The sequence below is a fragment of the Peromyscus eremicus genome, chromosome 13, assembly GCF_949786415.1.
Source record: "Peromyscus eremicus chromosome 13, PerEre_H2_v1, whole genome shotgun sequence".
Taxonomy (NCBI): domain Eukaryota; kingdom Metazoa; phylum Chordata; class Mammalia; order Rodentia; family Cricetidae; genus Peromyscus; species Peromyscus eremicus.
The window spans coordinates 26,630,623-26,648,129 of NC_081429.1; the positions used below are offsets into that span (position 1 = coordinate 26,630,623).

The 17,507-nt window shown below is 46.0% G+C and overlaps 1 protein-coding gene across 1 annotated transcript in view; it reads right to left on the bottom strand.

Annotated features, from left to right (window-relative positions):
• The window catches only part of Smchd1 (structural maintenance of chromosomes flexible hinge domain containing 1), a 138,979-nt gene extending 134,450 nt beyond the window's left edge, over positions 1-4,529 (bottom strand). Inside the window, exon 1 of the mRNA XM_059278617.1 lies at positions 4,343-4,529. Within this exon, the coding sequence (XP_059134600.1) occupies positions 4,343-4,528 (186 nt within the window). The 5' untranslated portion in view covers position 4,529. The remainder of the gene's footprint in view (positions 1-4,342) is intronic.
• Between the last annotated feature and the right edge of the window lie 12,978 nt (positions 4,530-17,507).

Below are 17,507 nucleotides of genomic sequence, written 5' to 3' on the forward strand. Positions count from 1 at the left end.
AGGATACTCTGTCAGAAAGAGGAAAAAGCAGAAGTAGCAGCAGGAAAAAGAAATATAAAAATACAGCAGTGTAGCAAAGTTTTTGTTTGTAATCAAAATGATCTAAAGCTGGGTATGGAGGGTGAGATGGGAAGAGTTCAAAGCCAGCCTAGACTACACCGTGTTCCAGGCCAATTGTGTTACATGTGTCACAAACAAGACAACAAGTGATTAAGTCTACTGACTTCACTTCTTGTTAACCTCTGTCCTAGTTTGTCAACTTGACCCAAGCTAGAGTCATCTAGAAAGAAAAAGGCTCAACAGAGAAAATGCTTCCATCATATTGTCCTGCTGGCAAGTCTGTGGGGCATTTTATTGATATGGCAGGCCCCAGCCCACTGTGGGTAGCACCACTGGAGGAGCAGGTGGTCCTGGGCGCGCACGCGCGCGCGTGTAAGCTGAAAAAGTCAGGGAGAGCGAGCAGTAAGCAGCATTCTTCATAGTCTCTGTTTCAGCCCCTGCTAACTTTAGCTCCTGCCCTGGCTCCCTCAATGATGGCTGGGACTGGATGTATAAGCCAATACACCCTTTCCTCCCCACGCTGCTTTTGGTCAGAATGTTTTGTCACATCTATAGAGGAGCACACTGGGACAACTCTGCAAACTTGATTCAGCCCTTCATCTGTGTAACGGAAACAATGCCACAGGATCTGTGATGCACAAAAGGGGATCCAGAGGCTGGAGACGGCTCAGTGGTTAAGAGCACCTGCTACTCTTACAGAGGACCTGTTTGGTTCCCAGCACCCACAAGATGGCTCACAACTGTCTGTAACTCAGTTGCAGGGGATCTCATGCCCTGTTCTGGCCTCCACAGGCACCGGGCATTCGTGTGGTGCACAGACATGCATGCAGGCAACACGTAGACACATAAAAGTTTTTTTAAGGTAGACTGATTTTAAAAGGTTAGTCTTCCTAACTTTATACCTAGCTTTTCCTTTTCTTATAGTTCTCCCCCTCACTTCTATTCAAATTTAACCTTCATCAGCTCTAGAATAAACAAACAACATAAAAAAAAAAGCTTGGTGTTAAGCTGGAAAATGAAAGGGTTATAAAAAATACATGTTTCCTTTAGTAAAAGGGAAGCAGCAGAAAGATACAACACAAAGTACAGGGGTTGGGGCTTGGATACTAACTTACCTTTTAATATCCAATTTATCTGTCTAAGAGTTAGACATTTACTTCACAGAGGTTAGGAAGAAACAGTATGTTTCCAGAAGGAAAGGAAATCCTTTTTTTTTTTTTTTTTTTGGTTTTTCGAGACAGGGTTTCTCTGTGTAGCTTTGCTCCTTTCCTGGAACTCACTTGGTAGCCCAGGCCGGCCTCGAACTCACAGAGATCCGCCTGTCTCTGCCTCCCGAGTGCTGGGATTAAAGGCGTGCGCCACCACCACCCGGCTGGAAATGCTTTTTGAAAAGCAATTTAAAAATACGTTTCATAAAAACCACGGTGCCTAACACTTATAATCCCAGACATAAACAAAAAGATCCTTGAGTTTTCTAAATAAAACAAACAATAAAAAGTTAATACATACACACATAAACACACACATATACATACTACTGGCCTTTTTGGCTAAAATCAAAGGTTAAAAAAAAAAAAAACTGGACAAGATGGAGACACCTGTAACTTTAACTCTCTGAAGTCTGAGGTATGAGGAATGCCACAAATCTGGGGTCAACCTGGGTTACCAAGAGGAGAGACCTTGTCTCTAAAGATTGTTAAGAAAGGGGGGTGGTGGTGGCCTGTTGATAGAGCACTGTGGAGTCTGATGACCTGAGCAGGAAAGAACCAACTTGCTCAAGTTGTTCTCTGCCCTCCACCTGTGCCACAGCACATGCAAGTGAGTGCATGTGTATGCACACATACACAAAAATGTGTAAAAAAGGAAAAAGACCTTTAAAGGCATTTCTGAAACAATAAACAAAAAAGTTATGAATTCAAAAATGTTTATCGTAGCAGTACTAAAAATTACAGTTCTGAAAGTAAATTTCAATTGTGATAGTAAAGAGAGCACACCCGATTCTATGAATCCTGCATTAAGACATTTCTGGGGCTAGAGAGCTGGCTCAGCAATTAAGAGCACTTGTTCGCTGGGCTGTGGTGGCACACACCTTTAATCCCAGCACTCGGGAGGCAGAGACAGGCGGATCTCTGTGAGTTCGAGGCCAGCCTGGACTACCAAGTGAGTTCCAGGAAAGGCACAAAGCTACACAGAGAAACCCTGTCTCGAAAAACCGAAAAAGAAGAGCACTTGTTCTTGCAGAGGACCTGGTTCAATTCCCTGCACCCATATGCTAGCTCACAAGACACCTCTTCTGGTCTCTGAAGGCACCAGGCATGAGTCGGTGCACAGACATACAGGCAGGCAAACACCCATACACATAAAATAATAAATGACATTTTTTAAAAAGTAAAATAGACTTTGCTGGCAATATTAACTTAAAAAAAAGAGAGAGAAACAAAATGTAAAACTGTATTACAGTGACATAAAAGGAAGCGGGACCCACAGGAGTAATGCTGAGGCTCCCCAATTTTTCAATTGCTGGCACTGGGAAACATGCAGGGCTCCTGACCAGCCTTGGCTACAGTATGAGAATCAGTCTTAAAACAAGACACTGTGCCCGGCAGTGATGTCGCACGCCTTTAATACCAGCACTCGGGAGGCAGAGCCTGGAGGATCTCTGTGAGTTAGAGGCCAGCCTGGTCTACAGAGCGAGATCCAGGACAGGCACCAAAACTACACAGAGAAACTCTGTCTCGAAAAACAAAACAAAACAAAAAAAAACAAGACACTGAGAATCTACCACATATACACAGGCATAGATAGAATGAACTTCAGAGTTTCAGAGTCTACCTAGTTTTCCCCTAATTCATGTATCCATTCCAAATTGTGTGGGCAGTTACCATGTGTCAAGACACTGGGAATAGAGCTACAAACAAAAGAAAGTCCACCTTGACAAAGTAAATCTCAATTTGAACTGTTTCAACAACTGTACAAAATTATGTCCTAGGCCAGTGTTTTTTTGACATGTAAGCTGCCACTGGTCGAATGACCCTTTCACAGGGGTCGCCTAAAACCATCTGAAAACAAGATATTTACATTACGATCCATACAGTAGCAAAATTATACTACAAAGTAGCAAGGAAAATAATTTTATGGTTAGGAATCACCACAACATGAAGAACTGTATTAAAGTCGCAGCATTAGAAAGGCTGCGAACCACTGTCCTAGACAAATGCTAAACTTATTAAGTCTTCTGGAGGCAAAACACCACTTCCAATTTCTTTCCTTTGAAGCTGTTTCTGTGGTTAATTCAGGCATTACCATATTCCTTCTTTTAAAAGTTCAGAACCCAGAAAGGTGGCAGTTGTGACCGTGACTACCAACACTAGACCGCAAAGGCAGGATGATCCAAAGTTCGAGGACAACCTGGTCAACGCCGAGACTTCGAGGTTAGCCAGAGGTACACATCGAGACCTTGTCTCAAAACAAAACCCCACGACACCCCTCCCCGAAACGTACTCACAAGCTCAGGCAACAGTAACACCACCAATCCATAAAGCACCTCACAGTTTAAAGCAGATTTTGATACAAAGTCATTCATTTTTTAAGTCGGTATACACGTTCTTTGTTGTCCCCAGGGACACTTGAGGGTAGTTCAGGAACTCCCAAGAAGGTTGGCGCTCAGAAAACCAGGAGGAAGGACAGCTACGCATACTAACCTAACTCGAGAGTTACAAGGTGGAAGAATCCTTCTGGGACCGGACCAGGCAAACCTTTCTGACAAGACAACCTGGGAAAAGACTAAACCCTCTCCTGGAACCTGAGGTTCCGGGACTCCCGGAATTTCAGCACTTCTAACCATCGCAAGCCTCGCAACGCTGACTATACAGTGGGTAATAATACAACTCTGCAGTCTACTTTGAAAGTTACAAACTAAAAGACCAAGACAGGTGCTTCTCCTACAGGATGATGAACTAACTGCTCGGCAGCGATCAAGCAGTTGCTAACCCCGATAAGCGCCCTCTAACTTCGAGATCTCTAACCCTAGGCCAGCAGAGGCCCACGGAGGGGCGGGACCACATGCTCCCTGGCCGAAGCCAGGCCCGTCGGAACATCCAGTCGGGGGGATCATCCGCAACGCGGGCACCCGGCAGAGGCCGAGGCCGAGGCCGAGGCCGAGGCCGCGGGACCAGGGCCGACTGACAAGTTTATGGCGGTTTACCCAGCCAGGCTTCGGGCCACCTACCCACCCCCCACCCCCACCTCTTCGCAAGCATCCCTCCTGTGCCCTGGGGCGTACCTGAGACACCGAAGCGCGGAACCCCGCATAGTCCGCGCGCTCCGAGACCTGCAGCGAGCGTTCCCCGAGCTCCGAGTCCTTCCCGCGCCGGTCAAACAAGTACACCGTCCGACAGCCGTCGACGCCGCCGTCCCTCCCAGACCCCGCCGAGAGGCCGCCGGCCTCGCTGGCGTCCGTCGCTGCCATACTGGGGTGGGTGGGGGTGGGGGGAGGGAGGAAGGAAAGCGAACACCCTGCACGGGCCTCGGTCGCGCTTCGTGGCGATGCCGCCTCCCCGCGCGCGCGCGCGCGTCCCCCTCGGCTCCCGCCGCCGCCGCCGCGGCTCAGGGCCTCGGCCGGACGCGCAGCACCCTCCGCGGCTGCGGCTGCGGCTGCGGCTGCGGCCGGGAAAGCAACCCGGGAACCGATTCAAACGCTCTCTTGCCGGGGTGCCAGACGTCACTTCCGCGGCCCGCGCGCGGAGGCAGGGACGCGCTGCGCACGCCTGGAAGCCGGCTAGCTGCGCCCGCCGCCGCCGCCGCCGCCCACGCGAGCCTGGGGTGCCGTGGGACCCGAGCGAGAGCAGGCCGCCGCCGCCGCGGCTGGCTGCGCAGGAGGAAGAGAGCGGTGGGCGGAGACCCGGCCAGTCCGGCAGGCCGCGGGGCGGGGCGGGGCTTCGCGCGCCTTTCTCCCCTCCCCCCCTCCCGCAGGCCACGCCCCCCCGGGCCTCACGCGGACTGCTGCGAGGGGGTGGGGTGGGGAAGGACGGACGGGCGAGCGGCGGGAAAGACAGTTCCCAGCGCCTCCGGGGCGCTTCGCGGGAAGATGGCTCGTCGCCCCCGGGGTGTCTGTGTTGGGACACTCAGGCTCGGGCGTCCTGGTTCCTCCTCCTCGCCTCGCTCGCCATGCGGTCTCTGCAGGGGCGCGATGGACGCGGTGGCGGGAAGCGTGGGTCACGCGGGTCCCCACGCGGCCGACACGGTCGCCAGGACTCTTCACCCGGCGCCCCGCCGGGCGCGTCCGCTTCCCTCGCGGTCGTGGGTGGGTTCTAGTGTGGAACAAGGAGACAAAGCTGGGCCTGGAGGAAGAACCGGGTCTCTGACGTCACCGCGGCCGCCTGGCTCGCCCCCGGGGGTTTGCTGGGCGCTGAGGCTCTCACTCTGTGCCTGCGGGTCCCCCTCTTCACGGGATCGGTGCATGTTGACCAAATGACCTCTAACCCGTTCGCCGAGGTTAAGTTAGGTTCTCCTAAGTGCATAATGTGTGGGACACCCTCCACGAAAACTTCAGCACCGGTGTTGGGGGGATGCGCTTTGTAACTATACTGATAGCACTAAACAAAAGTAACCTTGCGGAGGACCAGACTTGCTCTCTGGTTCTTAAACCTGGGTCTTTTGTACCTGAGAGCAACATGTAAATTAATGAAAACCCAAGGTAATAATGGTTTAGGGAGTCCTTTTAGGTTTCCACAAGTTGGATCACATTTAAGTGTGCTGTTTTACGAGGTTTGCTGAAGCCTTTATGGTTAATGATACAGCCAGCTTCACAAACTCCGTGCACCCTAGGAACAGACCTGGTTGGGGCACCAAGGACAGAACTGAAGGATTGTTGGTTCGACATACTTTACAGGTAGAACATGATACTGAACAAAAGTGTGAAGGCGTGTATCGGGCGGCATAAATAGCATGACTGGGTGAAGAGAGAATGGGGCAGTAGGTCGTACATGAAACTGTGGCCAAAAGCCGTGCTTGTTTCTGAAAGGGAGCATGGGGAGACTGGAGACACAAAATTAGCCCCCAGCCATCAAGGGATTTCTGTCAAGTCTCACTGTAATTTGGTTTTTTGTCAGCCTTCCTGTGCTGCACAGGCTAACCTCGAACTTTGATCCTCCTGCCTTAACCTCAGGAATGCTGGGAAGGTGTGCGTCACTACTACTAGCTGACATTTCACATTTTTATCTTAAAATCTCACAGAACCATTTCCTTCCATCCCTTTCTGTACTGTGTTAGACTTAAATGACTCAAGAAAAACAAATATTCCTGGCCAGCACCCCGGGGCAGAGGCAGGCAGTTCTCTGAGTTCGAGGCCAACCTGGTCTACAGAGAGAATTCCAGGACAGCCAGAGCTACACAGAGAAACTCTGTCTTAGAAAGAAAAAAAAACAAGAAAGGAAGGAATGAAAGAAAGAAGGAAGGAAAAGAAAAACCGTTTCTCTAAATCTTAATGAGCAAGATGAATTGCCTTTGTGGTTCAGCAAATCGGGAGGATCAACAGGGCAGTTTCTCTGTAATACCAAATTATAAACCTCATGAATACAAATAGAAGCACTGTGTGTGTGTGTGTGTGTGTGTGTGTGTGTGTGTGTGTGTGTGTGTGTACACATAAGTGCAGCTGCCCCTTGAAGGTCAGAGGACTCAGATTCTCTGGAGTTGGAGTTGCAGGTGGTTGTGAATCACTAGATGTGAGTGCAGAGAATTGAACTCTCAACATCGATCCTGATGTGGATCTTTTGTGTGTTTGTTTTCATTATTTAGAGAACACTTTATTAGGTTCTGTAATCAAGCCCTCATGCATAAGACCTTACATATTTAACACAGTGTGTAATTCCTGTACTAATAGAAAAGAAAGAAGCTTAATGTTTCTAGACCAATATGGCTATTATTATGATACCACAATTACATGGTAAATTAGGATACTTTTTCCCAAAGTTGACAGCATAGCTAATATTTCCAAAGATTCAAATCATATATATATATATATATATATATATATATATATATATATATATATATACTTATATTAAAACAACAGGAATATTGTGTTATGCATCAATAGTAGCAACAGCTTTCCCAGGTTCAGCTGACGTGCCTTTAATCCCATCAACTTGAGGCAGGTAGTTCTCTGAGTTCAAGGTCAGACTCTTCTACAGATCAAGTTACAGGACAGCCAGGGCTACGCAGAGAAACCTTGTCTTAAAAAAAAACAAAACAAAACAAAACCCTAGTTAAAAGTGGGTGTGGTGATAAACATTTTAGTCCCAGAACTTGGGAGGCAGAAGTCTCTAAGTTCAAAGGCAGCCAAATCTACAAAGTAAAGAGACCCTCCCTCAAACCTGTTGAGCTGGGCTCAGTGATGTACCTACCATTTGACTGGGCTGCTGGGGTGCCTAATATAGGAATGTGGCTTGAGCCCAAGAGTTCAAACCAAAGGAGACTTATCTAAAAATTTAAATTAGCCAGGCGGTGGTGGTGCACCCCTTTAATCCCAGCACTTGGAATGCAGGCAGACCTCTGTGAGTTTGAGGCCAGCCTGGTCTACAGAGTGAGTTCCAGGACAGCCGGGGCTGTTACACAGAGAAACCCTGTTTCAAAAAACTAGGGGAATGTTAAATTTGAGTGATCTCTAATAAATATTTCACAAAAAAGAAAAGAGAAGCAACAGAGAATTGGCCCAGGCAAGCTTCACCAGCAACACGCATGTTATTTGCAGGGCCTGGTGGTACGTGCCAGTAATTTTATCACCTGGAGTAAAGCAAGGAGGATCACCACAAGACCAGCCTAGTGCACATATTGAGTTCCAGACCATTCAGGGATCCATACAAAGACTGTCAAAAGAAAGTTAAAAATAAAACTCATAATGTCTTTGGCCATTCGTTTGATTGTTATTTTGTATACATGAACCTGTTCATGCATACTCTACTGTGTTTTGTTTACCTAACCACAAGTTGGGCCTCGTTTCAATACTATAGTCTAAACTACCCAGAAGACTGGGACAGGAGAATCTCAAATTCAGGAACTGCCTGGGCAACTTATTGAGAACCCTGCCTCAAAAGTTAAAAAAAAAAAAAAAAAAAAAAGACTTGAGGATGTAGGGTTCATACATTCGGCATGTATGAACATGTGTGCCATGTGCATGCAGTGCCCCGTGGAGGCCAGAGAGGGCATCAGATGCCCTAGGACTAGAGTGACAGATGTTGTGAGCTGCCACTTGGATGCTGGGAATCAAGCCCAGGTCCTCCAGAAGAGCAACCATGGCTCTTAGCCATCTCTCCAGGTCCACAAACAGAATTCTTGTCCACAGCGGAAGCTGTGGGCATATAAACTCATCAGTTTATTTGCAATGCTGATAGGAAACGTTGCGTCACGATCAGCAACAGCACTCAGAGGAGGAACGTTGACAAATTAGCTGAGGCAAGAGTGGAATGGCAAAGGTTCCTCTGAGAAAGCTAATGACTCATGGAATGTCTTGGCTTATGAAATGAACTAGGTGCTGCTCTTTAAGACCTGCTGGTGCACATAGAAGACTGTTACTATCCGTACTATTGACCTGCATTTTTTTCTTCTTTACCGCAATCCATTGCCTAATTTTTAGTGTTTATATTAGTGGTTTAGAAGAAGCTAGAAAAAAAAAACAATAACATAGTCTGAGTGTCTGTTGATTGTTACAAATACTCAGACTCAGATTATGTGAGTTGTGTGTTTGTGTGTGTCTCTGTGTCTGTCTGTCTGGTGTTTGTTTTGAGACAGGTTCTTGCTAATGTAATCAAGCTGGCTTTTCTATCTCAGGACTTCAGATTCTACTTCCTGAGAGCTGAACTTTCACACTTGCATCGCCACACCCGATGTTCATGGTTGCATGAGTTCATGCATTTAAATGTAGTGCCTGTGATGTGGTAAATAAAACCACACCCATGCACGTGCATGCAAGCAACCCTCACTCAGTAGATGATGAAAAGGAAAAAAAACCATGGAAGTAGGAGAGGACATGATGGAAAGAAGGTTCTGGAGTGAGAAGTGGGTAAGAGAGGGGAGTGAGGGTGAATATGAACAAAAATGAACATTAAAATTATCAAGATTAAATTAGTTTTGAATTTTTCTTTTGTTGTTTTTATTTTCAGGCAGGGTTTCCCTATGCAGCCCTGACCATCCTGTAGCTCACTATGTAGACCAGGCTGGCCTTGACTCAGAGATCTGCCTACCCCTGCCTCCAGAGTGCTGGGATTAAAGGTGGGTGCCACCATGCCTGGCTGTATTTTTTAATTTTTCTAAAACTGTAATGTAGTGGCTTAAGACAGGAACCATTTGTTAGCATTTAGGCTGCCCTTAGGGTCCTGACAGGATATACCCCAGCTGTAGTCACTAAGACCACCCTCCCTGTGCACATTTGCTATAATTCCTTATAAAAGGTGGGCCTTGTACACCTCCCGTGTCTGTCTGTCTCTCTCTCTCTCTTTCTTTCTCTCTTTCTCTTTCTCTCTTTCTCTCTCTTTCTCTTCCTTTGCTCTCATCCCCAGGGACCAGTCCCTGTCCCCTTCTTTGCCCCTCCTCTGTCCCCTTCTCAATAAACCTCCTGCGTGGGCCCTGTTGTAGGGTGTGACTCCTTCCCGCCGTTTTTAAAATACAACATCATTTATGGCTCATGGCTCTGTAATTTGTGCTGAGCTAGGCTGTGCCGCTCTGCTGGCCTCCTGTGAGATTGCTTACTTAGAATAGTCACCAGCGGCTTAAATAAGGTGAGTGGCACATGACGACTCACTTCCATGGCTGCCAGTCAGTTAGCTGAGGCTTGGCTTAATTACACTAGTTCTCCTCTAATTAGATAGCTCTACCAGGATGGCCTAGTTTCTTACCGGATCATCACACGCTGCAAAAACAAGAGCGTCAGTGTGTATAAGTGTTCATCAAGGCCCTGCCTGCCTCATGTTTACTAATGCCGGAGTAGCCACAGATAGCCACATAGCTAACCCCCTGTGTGATCCCCTCCCACAGCACAAACAGGTTCACAAAAATCCCTAGTGATTCTGTCCATCAGGTTTGAGCCGGTGGTATATAATTCAGTGGTAGCAATTCATATGACATATGGAGGTGGAGAGCTCAGGTTCCTAGCATTCCCAAATAAAAGAAAGAGAGAAGGGAGAGATCATGTTAGAGTAGGAAAACAAAAGCTAGTTCCTTGGTAACAGTAACACTGTAAGTCTGCAGTTTCTTGTTAATAAACCGTAGCACAGAGTCCCTAAATCAAAGATTTTTTTTTGTGTAGCTGGTTTAGGGGTCCAAGGGGCCACACCTGGTGATCTCTTCTTGCTGGCAGAGTCCCTAGGCAGTTCAGGGCATCACGTGGTAAGGGGCTAGGAATGTGCATCTGTCTCCTGCTTACTCACTAGACACACACACTCCCCCCCCCCCAACCTTAATGACTTTATCACCTCCCTGTGGCCCAGTCTCTAAATGCCTTAATTGGATTAAATTTCCACCCTCTTAATAACTCAAAATAGTGATTAAACTCCAGCGGGAATTTCCCAGAAGACAAACACATTCAAACATACCTGGCAAATCCTCCAAATTAAAAAAAAGTGCTTTAAAAAAGGGCAAGAAGAATGTCTCTTCAATGTCCTTATCTTCTCAAACGTTATTTTGATTTTGTTCTGGAAAGTAAAGGGCAATCTCAATGGCATCAATTCAGGCTTTGCCAGTTAAAATGCTATGTGACTCTGAGCCCCAGACCTACCAACCTGGTAAAGAACATTTTCGGATCCCTTCTCATTCCAATTTCAACAATTGCCATGTTTTGGGTGGAGAGGTTGTATGTCTAGGTAGAGAGTCATTGACAAGTACATGATCTCTAGAACATGTGAGTTGCCTGTTGATTTTGTACTGTTTGGGACAGGAGAATAATTTACGAGGTTTCTTTTGAGCCCATCTGCCTATACACTTATATATCTATTTGATGGAGGAGGATTATTTCTTTTTCTTCATATTTTACTTTATATATTACATTATATATATATATATATATATATATATATATAAAACATTTCATGTATTATATCCCCACTTCATTTTCCCCTCCTTCCTCTCCTCCCAGCGCCTCCTCCCCACCTCCCATCTCCCCAAGGTCCACTCCTCCTCCCTTTCCCTGCAGAAAAGGGCAGGCCTCCAAGGGATATCAAACATGATATATCAAATTGCAATACAACTAGGCACATTCCCTCATACTAAGGCTGGATGAGACAACCCAGTAGGAGGAAGGGTCCCAAAGGCAGGCAACAGAGACAGCCCCTAATACCTCTATTAGGAGTCCCACAAAAACACCAAGCTACACAACAATATATATATATATATATATATATATATATATATATATATATATATATATATGACCGAGGTCAGACCCATGCAGGCTCCCTGATTGTCGATTTAGTCTCTGTGAGCCTCCTATGAACCCTGGTTAGTTGATTCTGTGGGTCATTTTCTTGGGGTGTCCTCGCCCCCTCTGGCTCCTACAATCCTTCCTCCCTCTCTTTTGCAAGATTCCCTGATCTCCACCTCACGTTGGGCTGTGGGTCTCTGAGTCTGCTGCCATCAGTTGCTGGGTGAAGCCTCTCTGATGACAATTATGCTAGGTTCCAGTCTATGAGTATAACAGAGTACCATTTGGAATCATGTCATTGGCCTTTTTTTTTTTTTTCCCAGTTGTGTTTGGTTCTCTCCTAGGCCTCTGGTTCCTGGCCTCTCAGGTAGTGTCAAGCTTGGGCTCCCTCTCTTGGCATGGGTCTCAAGCTGGACCAGTCGTTGGTTGGCCACTCCCACAAGTTCTGTGCCACCTTTACCCCAGCACGTCTTGCAGGCAGGACAAATTGTAGGTCAAAAGTTTTGTGGCTAGGTTGTTGCCCCAATCAATCCCTCCACTGGAAGTCTTGCCTTGATACAGAAGATAGCCAGTTCAATTACTAGGAGTCTTAGCTAGGGTCACCCTAGTAAATTCCTGGGAGTTTCCATTACACTAGGTTTCTACCTCACCCTAATACATTCCCCTTGAACTCTCCTTGTTACTTAGCCTCTCTGAGTCTGTGGATTGTGGCATGATTATCCTTTACTTTACAGCTAATATCCACTTATACATGATTACATACCAGGCTTGGAGGACCATTATTTTAACCTACAGGGAATCATTTCAAATCTGTACATACTCTACCCTCCCCCACTCCTGGGATTAAATGCAAGGCTTCATACATGCTAAGTATAGGGTCAATCATTGAGCAACACCCTCAGCTCCTCATTTCAGTCCATCGCTGCACAGAAATCCTTGCTCTTTTTCTGTCTCTAAAGCCTGCAGGCATAGGCTTTCGGAAATACGTCCTCAACAAGAAGCATCTTTCCAACTCTCCACTGTTCTAGCTATCAATTGCTGAGTGACAAACTGCCTGAAAACCTAGTTCTTTTCTTAAAAGTGGCGTAGGTAGAGGGTGTCATGAGACCATCTCAGGACTGTCTGTCTACCTGTGGGCAACAATACCATAATTCTTTGGGGACCACCAAAGTAGCATGTGCCCTTCCCTATATGTGCACTGAAATATCACATGAGTGTGAAAAGTCAAAGAACAACTTGTGTGAATATCAAATTCAAGCTGCCAAAGCATGGTGGCAAGTGCTTTTACCCACTGAGCAATCTCGGAAGCAGTGCTTTTTTTCTTCTAGGTCTGATCAATTATTTACTGCTTTTAAAGACTCTGATTATTGCCTGGACTCAGACTTAGTAATAGAAGCTCTCAGCCAGGGCAAGCTTATGTTTCTCAGCAATCGGTTCCTGGTGTTTTCTTTTCTTTTCTCTTCTTTCTTTCTTTCTTTCTTTCTTTCTTTCTTTCTTTCTTTCTTTCTTTCTTTTTTTTTGGTTTTTTGTTTGTTTGTTTGTTTGTTTTTATTGTTGTTGTAGTTGTTTTTTGGTTTTTCAAGACAAGGTTTCTCTGTGTAGCTTTGTGCCTTTCCTAGAACTCACTCTGTAGCCCAGGCTGGCCTTGAACTCACAGAGATCCGCCTGGCTCTGCCTCCCGAGTGCTGGGATTAAAGGCGTGCGCCGCCAGCCAGGTTCCTGGTGTTTTCTTTGGCTTCATTCTGCTGGCCAAAAGTTTAGCATACTTTGCAGTCTCTTCATTTTTCTTAGTTTGTTGTTCCTTACATCAGGGTTTGTATTGCAGGACATATGGAGTAACAGGACACTGAATCTTGAGTGGTTTGGTCCTAGGCTTCTTACCTTCTTTGTTTAAAGGCTTTGTGACAGCATATTGGTAGATGTGATGGCTATTCTTGGTTGTCAACATGACCATAACTGGAGTGATGTATAATCCAGAAATGGAGGGCACATTTGTGATCCAGATCTAGAGACAGGATGACACATGCCTTTAATCCAAACCTTGAGTCTGGAAGGCACATCTTTAATCTGGACCCCACCTTCTGCTGGAAGCCTATATAAGGACAATGGAAGAAGGAAGGGTTTGTTCTTTGCCTGCTTGCCCTCTCCTAGTCAGCACATCCATTCCTTCTTCAGGATCCCAGTAGACCAGCTGAGACACCCAGCCTTGTGGGACTGAGCAGCTACTAGATTCTTGGACTTTCCATTCATAACTAGCCATTGTTGGATTGCAGCCTGTAAGCCATTCCAATAAATTTATATATATATATATATATATATATATATATATATATATATATATATGAGAGAGAGAGAAATTCATTCCAAAAGTTCTATGACTCTAGAGAACCCTGACTAATACAGAGCACATCATCATCTTTAGAGAGACTGAAAAGTTTTCAGATTCTGCCAGCTCTTTTGGACCCCAAACACTGGGTATATCTGTCAGTCCAGGACCACCCCCCTCCAATAACAAAGACGAGAACTCTTAGATTGGCATCTACAATGTATTCCCAAATATCCTGTGCTTCCTTTCTCCAGTTCTCGGTCCACAACAAAAATGGCCACTACGCATCGGGTGCACTCTGCTATGGGGTCAAAACTCCTTGTTTCACGGGAAAACCTTGCTTGTGGTTCCACCACTGATTTCAACCACATAACCCTCTCACTCTTCATGTGCTGATCCACATTACAGGCATATGTCACCACTCTGGGATTCCTTCTCTTATTTCTCATGTTTTCTCACTCGGTATTGTGGCCATCTTTGTTTCCACAGTGGTTCTAACCATAGCTTAATAAAGAATGAAGTACTGCTAGGTTTGCTCAGGTCCATAATCCCAGTACTCAAAAAGCTGAGGCAAGAGGACTGTGAGTTTGAGGTCAGCCTGGGCTATTAGTTGCTGTCTCAAGTCGGGTGGGGGAAGATTACATCCTAAGCTTTTTTTTTTTTTTTTTTTTTTTTTTTTTTTTTGGTTTTTCGAGACAGGGTTTCTCTGTGTAGCTTTGCGCCTTTCCTGGGGCTCACTTGGTAGCCCAGGCTGGCCTCGAACTCACAGAGATCCGCCTGGCTCTGCCTCCCGAGTGCTGGGATTAAAGGCGTGCGCCACCACCGCCCGGTACATCCTAAGCTTTTAAAACCTACTTGTGCCACTACTTGTATTGGAAACACTTAGTTGTGAACGAAAAGCTGCTATTTGCACCTCAAGCTCATAACCTTTCCCCACAACCCTTGATACTTTCATAGTGTTCCCATACTGTAGCCTGTACATTCTGATTCAACAGTGGTGCTCTGAGTCAGGTTCCCTAATGACACAGGAGGACCAAATCTTTAACTCATGCATTATTTTATACCATTTTCTCCCTGACAGGGCATGGTGGTACACACCTATAATTTCAGCACTCTCAAGGCTGAGGCAGTTGACTCTCAAATTTAAAGCCAGCTTGGACTGCATAGCATGGCCTTACTTTGATTGAAAAATTTTTTTGAGATAGGGTTTCTTTGTGTAGCCCTGGCTGTCCTGGAACTGGTTCTGTAGACCAGGCTGGACTTGAACTCAGAGACCTGAGTTCTGGGTGCCTGGGCCCCTCTGACCTTCACATATACAAAATGGCACTAGCATGCCCTTCCCCTATGACTCTCTACATTCAAAATAAATAAAACACAATTTTAAAAAAGCTTAAGCTTTCAGAAAAAAGTAACAAAGTAATTTTGCCCAAATTTCAAATAATATTGACAATTATTAGAATTATTTGGCAGGCAGTATTGGCACACACCTTTATTCCTAGCACTTAGGAGGCAGAGAGAGGCAGATCTCTGTGAGTTCTAGGACAGCCTGGGCTACAGAGCGAGATCCAGGACAGGCACCAAAACTACACAGAGAAACCCTGTCTCGAAAAACAAAAAACAAAACAAACGCCGGGCAGTGGTGGCGCACGCCTTTAATCCCAGCACTCGGGAGGCAGAGGCAGGTGGATCTTTGTGAGTTCGAGGCCAGCCTGGTCTACAGAGTGAGATCCAGGAAAAGGCGCAAAGCTACACAGAGAAACCCTGTCTCAAAAAACCAAAAAAAAAAAAAAAACCCTGAAGTGTCATGGTAGATTGGACACCTTTCATGCCATTTAAAATAAAGCAACGACAGTTAGTGAAACAAGAATGATAGGTAACAGGTGGGGTGTGTCCATCCTGCAGCTCATGAACCACACACATATAATCCAGGATATTTATGAATGCTGCTCAACACATTTGAAGACAACAACATCATATTGCAAGGTCAAAGACTATATATCACTAGTGGGTACAAATTCTTGAAACTTATTGCGATAACTGAAACTTGCCTGTAAGAACTGCTCCTAAGCCTTGTTTACATGGGCAGTTTTAGGTGACCCAGGGCTGCATAGTGAGATGCTGTCTCAAGAAAAGAGATGTGGCTAAGAGAAATGAAACTGATTATCAGAAAAAAAAAAAAAAAGCTGTGGTTTGTGAGCCTAGAGAAGTATATGGGGGAGGAGCATGCTATAGTGTGATCTTTTGTTTTTGAGCAGAGAGAACATAGATTTATTAAGGAAAAATGAGAAAGAATTCTGGAGATGGGAGGAGTTCCAAGAGGGCTACCCCATGTTGTAGTATTTTATTTGCATGATATTAAAGAGCCAGTGTGGTGCCAGAGACAAGAAAACTGAGCTTGGAGTAAAGATTTATGCTCCCAAGGGCTAGACTAACCCCAGCTTAGCTGTGCAAACCCAAGATGAAAGAAGGTAAAACCAGCATAGAAACAAAATATTATAGTGATGCTTTAGAAGTATTAATTTATCCGGGCGGTGGTGGCGCACGCCTTTAATCCCAGCACTCGGGAGGCAGAGCCAGGCGGATCTCTGTGAGTTCGAGGCCAGCCTGGGCTACCAAGTGAGTTCCAGGAAAGGCACAAAGCTACACAGAGAAACTCTGTCTCTGGGGGTGAGGGGGTGGGTGGAACAAAAGAAGAAGTACTAATTTATTCATTAAATCCATTAAGCACTTGTTCCCAAACATAAATATATAATGGGTTGGGCACTGGGACTTTAAAGATAAAGTCCTACCCAAGAGCAAGTGGCATAGGAAGACTGTGTCTAGATTTCACTTTCTTTTCCTTGGCCCTTCCCCAGCTCTTTCTCTCCTTTACCAACTGCCTGCCTACATCCTTTGTTTAGCCAATCAGCTCAATTTAGAGATTCTCCCCACAAATAAGAAGGTTTTGTGCTGCTGCCTCTTCCCATTCCATTTCAATCCTGCCCTTGGGGACACAATTAGATTTAGAAACCTCCCCCTCCCCCCTAGAAGATGGTTGTCCTTTTTGCTTGACAAATTAAAAAAAATGCAACCAACACAGAACTATATAATAAGGAAAGCCATATCCAATTAGCTAAGGGTGGTGGTGTGCATCTGTAATCCCAGCACTGAGGCTGAGGCAGGAGAATTGAGAATTCAAGGCCAGACTGTAAGTAAATTTGTTGCAACTCCGTGGGTTTGGTCCCAGGTTTTGGCACCAAAATGTGAGTTTTGTAACTCTGGGGAGAGGTGTCCTGACTACCTGGGAGTCAGGCAACACCTGGAGCTGCTTAGGACAGCTCTGGTGGCTGGAGCTGTAAAGAGGCAGCCCAACCCTGGAGGGTGAGGTAGGTATCCCAGACACACACACCTCAAGCTGTTTAGCACAGCTCTGAAGGCTGGAGCTGCAAAGAGACAGTTTCAGCCCTGGAGGGCGAGCAAAGAGACAGTTTCAGCCCTGGAGGGCGAGGTATCCCGGACTTGCTCTGTCCACTGAGGGATGTCTCAGCAAGGATCTTCTCTATTCCAGTGAATGAAGATCTTCACACCCAAAACTCTTTTGAGAAAGAGATTTATTTGGGAAGGAGGAGTCCAGGAGAGTAGCCGCCTCTACCAGGGTGGAGAGAACAGCTCTTTTTTCTTAACTGACCAGGCAGGGCAGTTTACATAGGATGTCTTGTGGGTGGAGTCAAC